An 11,840-nucleotide genomic window follows, 5' to 3' on the forward strand; every position below is an offset into this window, starting at 1 on the left:
GTTTTTCAAACAGGGTTTCTCTGTATAGTCCTTGCTGTCCTAGAACTCACTCTGCAAGTCAGGCTGGCCTCGAACTCAGAGATCTGCCTGCCTCTGTACCACCACCACCCAGCCCACCACTGGTTTTAATGAATCCTTGAAGGCAAACAATATGCACAGGTGAATTCACGTTGATCATGACTAATTAATGAATGTTTACTATTTTCATTCATTTATCTGGTGCATGCTACAGAGCAATGCTTGTTGAACTAATAACTGTTAACTATGTCAGTAATTATGCCTTGTCTTTTTGTTGCCTTTTATTTATTTAGAGATAGGGTCTTATATATGTAGCCCTGGCTGGTCCTGAACGTGTGGAGATTCTATTTCTGCCTCTGGAGTGCTTGGATTAAAGGCCACTGCGTTCAGCCATTTTTATTTTATATTGATGGTTTAAAAAAAACATTATTACAGGCCACCACCTTCAGCCATTTATACTTTATTTTGTTGTTCTGGTGGAAGTTTTATTTTTATTTATTTAGGGAGGCGAGTATCGTGTCCGGCCTTTTAAAAAGGTTTGAACCAGGCTGGCTTCGAACTCGGGATCCTCCTGTCCCGTTCTTTATTCTTTAGCACTTGCCTACCGGTGTCCATCACCACGGCCCGCCTGTTTTTGCTTTGTTCGTCTGTTTTACTGTTTTGACAGAATAAAGAGTAAGTCGGAAGGCACGCCAACAAACTTTGCCACTGAAAAACCGCAGCCACGTTAGTTTCACTTGGTGGCTCAGCTTCTCCCTAGGAGACCGCCCCCACCCCTTCGGATCGCTCTGCGCAGGCGCTATTTCCCGGGCCCCGCTGCGTCAGGCCTCATGCCGGCGTGCTCTCGCCGGAATGTTTAGGACTGGTGGAGGTTACGTCATCCGGCCCTGAGAACCGGAAGTTCCCCCCCCCCGCGCGCGCGCAAGGAGCTAGGGCGGAGCCTGTGCTTCCGGCGGCGTGAGGACACTAGGGCGGTGCCTGCGCTTCCGGCGGCGTGAGGACACTAGGGCGGTGCCTGCGCTTCCGGCGACGCTGAAGACCTTAGGACGGCGCCTGCGCTTCTGGCCCCGCTGAGGACGTTAGGGCGGTGACCGCGCTTCTTGGAGAGCGGCCTTCCGCCATTTCCGTTAGCTCGCCCCCGCTGAAGGGCTAACTCCAGTTTCCAGCGGAAGCCCATCCCCGCTCGCAGAGGCGCTCCGGCGCGCCCTGTGCCTGGGCGGCTCTAAGGTTGAATTCCCTCCTCCCCTTTAGCTGAGGTCCCTTGGGCGGGCCGAACGGCGTGCCGCCATTGCGCGTCTGTAGGCCTCAGGGCCGCACCACGGGGATGGATTTCTTCAGGCTTTGTTTAGTATTCAACCCCACCCACCGGAATCTCTCTGGGCGGGTTTTCCTGTGAAGCTCGACTGTTAGGTAGTTGGGTATAACCTAGTGCTAGAAGGTTCGATTCTCCCCTTCGCTGTTGAGAGATTTAAACGTATGGGTTACTGCTGGTTTGTTCCCTGAGCTTCTGGAAATTTCCACCATGAACATTCCTGTCGTTTTTCTTCGCGTTTAGGCTATTTTAGTACAGATATGTGTACGCCCTTCCCATAATAATTTCATATTTCCAAGCGTCTGAGTGCATTTAGGCATCACATTGTAGTACCTACTCATACTATAAAAGCTTTTATATGTCCACGCAATTACATATACATATGTGTGTACACATATCCATACTCATGTGTCAACAGTAAAAATGTATAAGCATTATATCAGCATATGTTCTAGGACTGAATTACAACTGCCAAGAAATGTGTCTGATCTGAATTGGAAAGTGTTATAAATGTAAAGCACAACAGATACTTGAGAAATAACACAAATTAAAATACCCGTTTATATCAGATTTTGAAAGGACAGTATTGGGGTGTGGCTTGGATGTAGCTCAGTGGTAGAGCACATATTTTAGTATTCACAAGACCTTGGGTTTGATCCCCAGCACCACATTTCTCTAAAAGAAAAAATATTTTAGATATACTGGGCCAAGTAAAATTATAATTAATCCCGCCAGTTTTTAACATGACTATTACACATTTTAAAAAATTATTTTTGTGGCTTGAAATCTTTATGTGGGACAGCATTGCTCTACGAAAGGCGTTAACAATATCCTGTGGCCAAATACAGACTGCCCATTTTCTGCTTTGAAATAGGGTCTCTTGTAGCCCTTACTGGCCTTCACCAGCTTTGTACAGTGCTGGGGGGAGGGCAAACTCAGGCCCCTCTGCGCTAAGTTAGCACTGTGCAAACTGAGCTTCATCTTCAGCACCACCGCCCCCCCCTTCAACCATGCATGCCTGGAAACCAGAGGACAACTTAGATATCTTTCTCAATTACTGTCCCCATTTTGTTTTTGAGACAGGGTCTGCCACTGAACCTGAAACTCACCAGTTCAGCTAGACTGCCTGGCCAGTGAACTCCAAAGGTTCACCTGTCTCCCTTCCATTGCCGGAATTACAGGTGTGTACCATAAGCCTGGCTTTTTATGTGGATGCTGAGGATCCAGACCCAGGTCCTCATTGCACAGCAAGCAGTTTACCAGCTGAGCTGTCTCCCCAGTCCCAGCCTGCATGTTTGATTATGTTTTATTGTATGTGGGTGCCTGGGCATGTGCACCTGAGTGCCAGTGCCATTGGAGGCCAGAGGCATCAGATCTTCCCAAAGCTGGATTACAGGCAGTTGTGAGCCACCCATTGTAGGTGCTGGAAACTGAACTTGGGTCCTCTGCAAGAGCAGTACATACTCAACTGCTTAGCCATTGTTCCAGCCCCATTCAGTATTTGTTGTCTGTTGTTCCTTCTACCAAAGTAACAGAGTTGAAAAGTCCTGTACCAGAAGTCTAAAGTATTTCCTATCTGTCCTTTTACAGAAAATATTTGCTGACCTCCTGTCCTGGAACGACACCCGGTATGGTAGATATTAAATCTTTTGAAAATGCTTTTTAAGAAAAAGTTTCACTATAAACTCAAGCCATCTAGAATTGACAACCCTCCTGTCTTAGCCTCCTGAGTGCTGGGACTATATGTGTGCCAGAATACCTGGCATAAATTATTTATTTATTTTAAAATTACATTTATTTATTGTGCGTGAATGCACATGTGCCATGTTGTCCATGTAGAAGTCAGAGGACAACTTGTCAGTTCTCTTCCTCTGTTATGTTCTAGGGATTGAACTCACATGGTTAGGCTTAGTGGTAAGAACTTTTACCCACTGTGCCATCTTGCTAGCCCCTGGCTAATTTCTTTAAACCTTCTATTGTATATTCACATAATTGTCAGTCACTTTATAAAGACTAAGCACTTCATTAAAATTATCTCATTTAAGCCAGGCAGTGGTAGCCCATGCCTTTAATCCCAGCACTTGGGAGGCAGAGACAGGTGGATCTCTGAGTTCAAGGCCAGCCTGGTCTACAGAGCTAGCTCCAGGACAGTCAGAGCTGCTACACAGAGAAACCCTGTCTCAGGGAGAAAAAAAAACAACAAGAGAAACATCTCATTTAATTTGAACACTAATCCAAGGTGGCAGAGTCACTCGATATTGAAGATGAGGAAGTAGAGCCATAGGATGATCAGTAAACTTAGCCAACTTGTTAATACCCCCTCACTTCTAGGAACTATATTTTCTTGAGCAGTAATATCCAAAAGACTGTTCACACCTACCTGATGAGCCCACAGTGGATACCATGGGATTTTTTTTTTTTTTGATGTAGGATGTTTAAAATTTTTGTTAGCATACAGAATGGTTGGATATTTGTTGTTGTTTGTTTTGTTTTGTTTTATTTGGTGTTTGGTTTTGGAGTTTTTTGAGGGGGGGAATTTTTTTTGTTTGTTTGGTTTTGTTTGGTTTGATTTGGTTTTTCGAGATAGGGTTTCCTGTGTAGCCTTGGCTGTCCTGAAACTCACCCTGTAGACCATGCTGGCCTCGAACTCACAGAGATCTGCCTGCCTCTGCCTCCTGAGTTCTGGGATTAAAAGCATGTACCACCACCACCCAGCTCAGAATATTAGGTTTTGTTGTGGCATTTTTTAAAAAGATTTATTTATTTATTATGTATACAGTGTTCTGCCTGCATGTATTCCTGCAGGCCAGAAGAGGGCACCAGATCTCATTACGGATGGTTGTGAACCACCATGTGGTTGCTGGGAATTGAATTCAGGACCTCTGGAAGAGCAGTCAGTGCTCTTAACCTCTGAGCCATCTCTCCAGCCCTTGTTATGGCATTTTTATTTGTAGAAGTCATTATATTTTATTCTGATTTCTTTCTTTCCCTCACCCACTGCCCTCTCCATATTCCCTTCCCCCTCTGACAGATTCCCTTCCTTACCCCAAATAATGTCACACGTATTCTACTACCCTCTCTTCCCCCGCCCTCTTCTCATTGTCCTCTTTCTAGTTTTATGATGATTTTTGAATGATTTTTTTTAAAAAAAAAAAAACAAGAATTGAGGTAGACTTTGTCTTCCAGGACTGAGATACAACAAGCAAGTTGCCGTACAGTGACAAGAAGTGAAGCTCACACTCTGAAAGGAGAGAAAGCATTCTGAACACTTGGTCACTTGTTTGCCAGGTATGTTCAAGGGAACAAAAGAGGTATTAGTCCTTTGTGGGAAATGTAGACAAAAATGTTTTTAAATATGGTAAACATGAAAACACTGCAATTATTTGATGTTTTTCACAGATTTTCTCAGTTGTTAATGAAATTCACATCCCAGGCTTATTGTGCAAATTGAGGTAACCTGAACATGAATAGCACCATAGACTTGCTCAGTAAATGTTCATTGCCTCCCACTGTTGAGATAGTATTCGAGAATATTAGGAACTGTATACATCACAACATTTACTACACCACATTATAATCACAAAAGGTTCTAATCTGAATTGTACACAGCAGTGTATTTAATAGTTTCTTATGTAATAGGACTTAACCTAACAAAGTCTGAAGTTAGAGAGGTTCTGTGTATTCAGTCCAGGAGCAGGACTGCAGCTCTCTTTGGAACTCTTGGCAACCTATTGGTGGGGTGGGGTGGAGGGGTCAGTCCCTTTGTGTAGTTTAAATCAGAATTGCCTGGAGAACTGAACAAATGCCCAAGTCCTACCCTCAGAGACTCCCGTTCATTCCATCTGGGCTGAGGCCCTGGCATTGTTTGCTTTAGTTTTTGTTTGATTTCCTTGCATGATTCTAATTCATGGTCAGGGATAAGAAGCATCTGTGGTGATAGCATGAGGCTAGGTTTAGGGAGCTGCTGAAGCAAAGACACGGCTGGGCCGTGCCTGTCTGTGGTTGAGAGTAGTGAAGGCAGAGGGCCAGGGTGAGGTGTTATTCATCACATGGACAGAGCCTAGACTCCATCCTGTGAGTAGAAGGGAATGTCTGAAGGACTTTAAGCAGAAGAAAACACATGCATAAGAATTAATGAAGCCAAACTCTGCAAGGAAAACCATCTGTAACTCCAGTCCAGGAGGATCTGATACTTTCTTCTGGCCTCCACAGGCACCAGGCATGTATGTTGTGCACAGACATACATGCAGGCAAGCAAAATACCTATACATATAAAATTACAAAAAAAGAAAAGAATTTTCTTCAAACTTGAAAAAAAAAGATCCTAAAATAGGGGAATTTTAAAATACATTTATATGGCATATGAATTTGCATAAAGGAAATAGTGGTATTCTTAATTTTCACAACTTTTCTGTAAATCTAAAAGTATTTCTAAATAAAGAATAAGTGGGTCATCTGGATGTGACCCTGTTTTCCCAACAGCTCAAGTGTCAGCACGTTGTATCCTGTTGACTTTCAGTGTTCACTAGACCTGCTTCCCAACCTGTACTATCTGTTTCTTTATATTGGTTCAGACAGTAGTATCCCCACTTTTGTTTCCTTTTTTATATTCAGAAAAGTATCACTATAAAGATTATAAAGGCATTAAGTATCTCAATCTCATAACTGAATATAAGGAGAAAATAGCCCAATATTTGCTTAGCATTATCTTATGGATGCTTACATGAGCATGATTTCATTCCCAACACAATCACCAAATTCCATCCAATATGAACTAATTTTTTTTTTTTGAGACAGGGTCTCATGCATTCCAAGCTAGCCTCAAATTTTCTATGTATCTAAAGATTGCATTAAAACTCGAGTTCTTTTTGTCTCCATCCCCAAGTGCTGGGATTGTAAACATACACCACCGTGCTAGGTTCCTGAATAATCTTAATCTAGAAAGATACTGATTTGTACAGTTGGAGGCGGAAAAGTTATAGCTGATATTCTAGCAAGTCTTTGAATGTTCTGCTGAAACTTTGCAGAGCCATTTTTTTCCTTCAGCTAATAAGAATAAAGGTCTTGAAAGTTGAGTAGTTCGAATTCCTGTATTATCTAATCTGCCACACCCATTTATATCACATTACTCCTTCAGAAAACAACACATGGAAAACTGGCAGAAGTGCTAGTTCATGCTTCAGGAGCTGCAACTAGTAAAGGCAAGCTTAAAAAGATTGAACCTTGAACCATCTTTTTTTTTCTTTACAGCTGTGAAGATGTCTGACAAAAAACAGATCATTGCCAGGGCTTCCCTGATTGAGCAGCTGGTGTCTAAAAGGTATTTTGAGGATATTAGCAAACAGCTTACTGAGCTAGAAATGATTTATGTGTCTAAGGAGCATCTCCAGGAGACAGATGTAGTCAGAGCTGTATACAGAGTCCTCAAAAACTGCCCCTCGGTGACTTTGAAAAAGAAGGCCAAGTGTCTGCTAGCCAAGTGGAGAGCTTTCTATAAGAGTACATCCTTTAAAACAAAGGAAAGCCTCAAATCACTCCATTCTGATGTTAATAAAGAGGAAAGTGCAGCAGTTTCTCAGGATGTGAGCCAGGATGAGGCATTAGGTTCTAGTCATGATGAGATGTCAGGTCTCTGCAGTTCTCTCTCTAAGATGGCATCCCAAGATGCTGAAAAGCCTGCTGCAGCAATTGGGTCTGAAAGTAGCACCACTCAAATGGAAATTAGTGAAGAATATTTGAGGGGTGATGATTCTGAATCTACTAGCGAGAGCTCAAGTGTGTTACAAGATCCCCTAGTGCCTGTTAGATCTAAAGGTGTAGAGCTTCTTTACACAGCATTAGCTAGTTCTTCCACAGATTACACAAAAACTGATTTGTGGCAGAACTTGGCAAGAGAAATTGAAGAGCACATTTTTACTCTTCATTCAAGCAACATCAAAAAGTATAAAACTTGTATTCGAAGCAAAGTTGCCAATTTGAGCAACCCCAGGAATTCTCATTTACAACAAAACCTCCTCTCTGGAACCATGTCTGCAAGAGAATTTGCTGAAATGACTGTCCTGGACATGGCAAATGAGGAGCTGAAGCAGTTGAGAGCTTCTTACACAGAATCCAGTATTCAGGAACATCACCTTCCCGACACAGTTGATGGTACACAGACAAATAAAATAAAGTGCAAGCGCTGTGAGAAATACAACTGCAAGGTCACTGTAATTGCCAGAGGAACACTTTTCCTTCCAAGTTGGGTGCAGAATTCAAACCCAGATGAACAAATGACCTATGTCATTTGTAATGAATGTGGGGAGCAGTGGTACCATAGCAACTGGGTGTGCTTGTAATTTGTAAATAATCCCTTCAGGGGCATATGTTTTATATGTATAACATAGCCCTTTTGTACTCATTTTTTACAGAATCTTACTGTTATTTTTGTCTTTGTGATTTTGGTTTGTGAAAGATCTCACTATGTAGCCAAAGCTGGCCTCGGTCTCCTGAGTTCTGGGATTACAGGTGTACACTACCGTAATGCCTGGCTTGGTATACTGTTATTACTACAGTACTGGGAATAAAGAAAGAGAGTTGTTTGCCAAAGGACAAGCCACAATTGCTAAAAGTTGTTTGGGAAGAGTAGAAGACTGTCACGTTGTACTTTGTGGCCATTTAGTACTTTAATCGGAATGGCACTGTAGCTCCACACAGCCTGAAAGCATGTTAGAGAGGCAGATTCTCTAGCCCGATACTCCTTGAGTCCTTATCTGCATCTTGGCAGAATCTCCAGGTCATCTTCTGGGATACTTTGAGAAGCACTGATATAGCTGCAGGCCTGGGGTTCTCCAGAGTAATTATACATTAGAGTTTTCTGGTGAGCATTGAAGTATACTGGTACCGAGAGCCAAGCCTGAACCTATGGCATGGGACCAAGGCATCAACATTGCTTCTGGTCATTTCTCAGTTTACTTTAAGTTGCAGTTAGAGTTGAGTCTCTCATTTGAGCCTTTCTATAGTTCAGAAGAAATGAATGTTATTCTGGAGACTTTACATATGAGGAAAGAGGCCCACAGAGCTTCAGTGGCTTAACCAGGTTATATAACTATAGGTAATCTGCCTCACACTGATCCCATATTTTCCAGCTTCCTTCTGAAGCAAGTGTGATGGCACATGCCTGTAATCCAAATGCTAGGGAGGATGAAGCAGGATTTATGTGAGTTCAGGGACAGTTTAGATTGTAAAGTCCCTGTCTCAAATGTATATATATATTAAAAGAGCATTGTGGTGGTTCAAGCCTGTAATCCTAGCATTGGAGATACTGAGGCAGAATCCCATGGTTGAAGCTAGCCGGGATTATGTAGAGAAACAATGCCAAAACAAAAAGATGCAAAGTCTGAGAACGTCTTAATACTGACTTTACAAAAAGTGTACCTCTGGAAATGGGTGCTAAGCAAATACCGTTTGGAGCCTCTAAGTTTACATGACTAGAGTTGTATCCTTTTGTCTTTAATTTTCTTATTTTTACAAGTCTGTCTTAGCCTATGAAAAGTTGCACTGTAAGTTAGAATTTGGCTTAGAGCTTGCTTTGTCAGTTAAAAAAGCTATGCATTTTTTCCTTTGTGTGAGCTCTTCATAAAGTCTTTATGATACATAGTTTCTTATTGTTAGGGATCTTCCATGTCTTCAAATGCATGTGTATTAAAAATCCTGTTCATATGAAAATGGTGCTAGTTGTCAGAGGAGGTTCACTCCCTCAGCCTTTGAATTTATCAACATTTATTTACCTATTAACTGAAGAGGAAGTCACTTCTCTAAGGCCTTTGCAAACAGTGTTTACTGATTTGTATGCATAATTTTATGTGATTATGACTATTTTTTTTCCTTTAAAATGATAGAATATTTGTTATTTGGGGTTTTGGTTTTTTAACATATAAAACAATTTTATGCATGATCCACACAGAAGCTTGGATATGTACTCCTTTTACAGTTTAGTAGGTGTTTAGAGACACATTTTTTTCTTTTGTTGTTTGACAGAGCCATGTGAGTAGTTTTCTGTTTTTATAAGACTGTCTCCACTATGTAGCCCAAGCTGGGCTTGAACTCACACTGGCTAAACTCAATCTCTGGAGTGCTGTGGTTCGGGGTATAAGCTACCATTCATTGATTTTTATCATATTAAAGAGTTTATTTCTTAGTTCCATGTAAACTCACATGTTTTCATCAGTTATTGTTCCTTAAATCCCCAGTATTCCTTCAATGGAATCTATAGGCTTTTTCTGTATATTTTACCTCCTCATGACAGTTCCCCACCGGGTGCATAAAACTAACATACACTTCTGTTTCATATGTTTTAAAGAAACCAACTTGAGGCTGTCAAATCTGAATTACATTTTGTTGTATTTTCTCCATTTTGCATTCCAGGGCATAATGCAATGTGTTAGTCCTTTAAACAGAAATTTACAAAGTCATCAAAAACTCAAAAGTTTCACAAAGTGTGGTTTCATGTGATTTGGAATGATCTTAAAACCTAGATGGTGGTTGTATGACAGTACACACAGCACATGAAAAACATGTTTAATTTGTTTAAGTCGGTGTTGGTATTGGGGTTTTCTATGTATCTGTGTATGAGTATTTGTATTGACATTTTGTAACGTACATTTACCAAAAATAAAAGCACTCAAAATGGAAAAATCTCTTATTCTCCAAGATTTTTTTCCAAGATTTTTTTTTAAATGTGTGTGGTCCTCATTTCCCATAAGCTTTGTCAGTTAGTTTTGTAACTAGAAATGGTGATATGGGTTTTATTCTTTCGGTCAAAGAGACAGTTACATCTTCTGAGTATAGATCATTCTTTCACACTGTGTCTTATACCAGAGCGAGAAAGTGAGAGGGAGGGAGGGATGAGTGAATTTATTTGTTTGTTTGAGACAGGATTTCTTTATGAATCCCTGACTTCCTGAAACTAGCTCTGTAGACCAGGCTGGCTTTGAACTCACAGAGATCTTCCTGCCTCTGCCTCCCAAGTGCTGGGGGATTAAAGGCGTTCGCCACCACTGCCCGGCTATTGCTACCACTCTTTACAAGTCTGTATAGGTTTCCTCCTGGGGATTAAAGGCACGCAAGAAAGAGTTTCTTTACAGTTGCTGGTAGGGTAGATTCTAATTTAAAATTGCCCTTATAGGAACAAAGAGCAACTGTGAAAACTCCAAGATGAGAAGGTGCCTGATTATAAGAGACAACTGATGTGAATGAGAGACAGTGTGAAAGAGCCACAGAGTTCATGATAATGATAAAGACTTTGGGGAAGAAAAAAACATTAAAGCTATGCAATTTGTTGTCGTGGGATTTGAGTGCCTTTAGGAAGATCATTGTAGCTGCTTTGTTGAGTGATGAGAGAAACAAGGATGGATGTGGGAACACCAGTTAAGTGGCCATTAACAGTGGTCAAATAAAAAGAGGAGCTGGAGAGATGGCTCAGCAGTTAGAGCACTGGCTGTTCTTCCAGAGGACCTGGGTTCAATTCCCAACACCCTCATGGCAGCTCACAGCTGTCTGTAACTGCAGTTCCAGGGAATCTGGCACCCTTGCACAGATGCACATGAAGACAAAACAGCAATTCGAGTAAAACTTTTTAAAAGTGAAAAAAAGTACAGAAAGAATGGTTTGTCTGCATCCTGATAGTTGATGGAGCCCTTAGCAGTTTTGCAAATGGCTGTTTCATAAAATATGCCCAATTCAAAATTTCCTCCCTGTGGTCAATAGTCAAATAACAGTGCAAAATGTCAGCCTGTGCCCCAGTCTCCATGGTAACTACATAGGGTGAAAACATCCATTTTAATACCTGAATGTGGGAAGGTTTTCTCCATGGGTTTTCCCGAATCAGTCTCCTTTGTCCGTACTTTTTAAAGTGAAGAATTGAGTACAATTGTGGCTCTGTCTCTTCCCTGGGTATTTCCTGTGATGAGAGGCTTCTTTCATTCCCTGATACCATTTCTAAGTGCCAGGCAGGAAGCTTGCGGCTGGCAGTACTCCATTGCCTTTGCTGGGGCTGGGCCTTCCTCTTTTAGGTCAAATTGCTTTGTTTTTTTATAATGCCCAGCAAATGCAAAATATTTTGCCACAGTATTTTTATGTCTCCCAGAGGTACTTATTAAGCACCCAGATTGTAAGAAGTAACTTTTTAAGTTTCAGAAGAGTACCACAATCAGATGGAGCAACCAATGACAACTTCATGCAATCCTCTTCATATTTAAAGTAAGGTCGCCAGAGATGTTACCACACCCTGTCAGAAACTTGTGTTGAAAGGATCGAACATTTTGCTTTGCCAGATGCTAACTCTTCTGACACACAGGAGCCTCCTTGAATCCTTTTTGTGATATCATGTGGCTCTCTGCTGTTTTGAAAAGTGGGTGATTTTAGAATTTAAAAAGTTAAAATAGGAAAACATACATACAAGGTAGCTGAGGCTTGCCTCAAAGTTCTTATATGAATTTTTTGTGGATGTATATTCTTACTTTCTTTAAAG

At 41.4% G+C, this 11,840-nt stretch overlaps 1 protein-coding gene across 2 annotated transcripts; it reads left to right on the forward strand.

Annotated features, from left to right (window-relative positions):
- Positions 1-982: 982 nt before the first annotated feature.
- On the forward strand, positions 983-10,006 carry Tceanc (transcription elongation factor A N-terminal and central domain containing). 2 transcript variants are annotated; one of them, XM_059250195.1, is made up of 5 exons: positions 983-1,245; positions 2,414-2,511; positions 2,921-2,958; positions 4,517-4,618; positions 6,581-10,006. In XM_059250195.1, exon 5 carries the CDS (start codon positions 6,589-6,591, stop codon positions 7,666-7,668), a length of 1,080 nt encoding a protein of 359 aa, XP_059106178.1. In that variant the 5' UTR covers positions 983-1,245; positions 2,414-2,511; positions 2,921-2,958; positions 4,517-4,618; positions 6,581-6,588; the 3' UTR covers positions 7,669-10,006. The 2 variants fall into 2 exon arrangements, with proteins under 2 accessions (XP_059106178.1, XP_059106179.1); XM_059250196.1 differs by having other exon boundaries at positions 983-2,511.
- The last annotated feature ends 1,834 nt before the right edge of the window (positions 10,007-11,840 follow it).

The sequence above is a fragment of the Peromyscus eremicus genome, chromosome X, assembly GCF_949786415.1.
Source record: "Peromyscus eremicus chromosome X, PerEre_H2_v1, whole genome shotgun sequence".
Taxonomy (NCBI): domain Eukaryota; kingdom Metazoa; phylum Chordata; class Mammalia; order Rodentia; family Cricetidae; genus Peromyscus; species Peromyscus eremicus.

What these genes read in the sequence shown, in the direction of transcription:
- Tceanc (XM_059250196.1), top strand. Translation starts at nt 6,589, where the DNA reads ATGTCTGACAAAAAACAGATCATTGCCAGGGCTTCCCTGATTGAGCAG.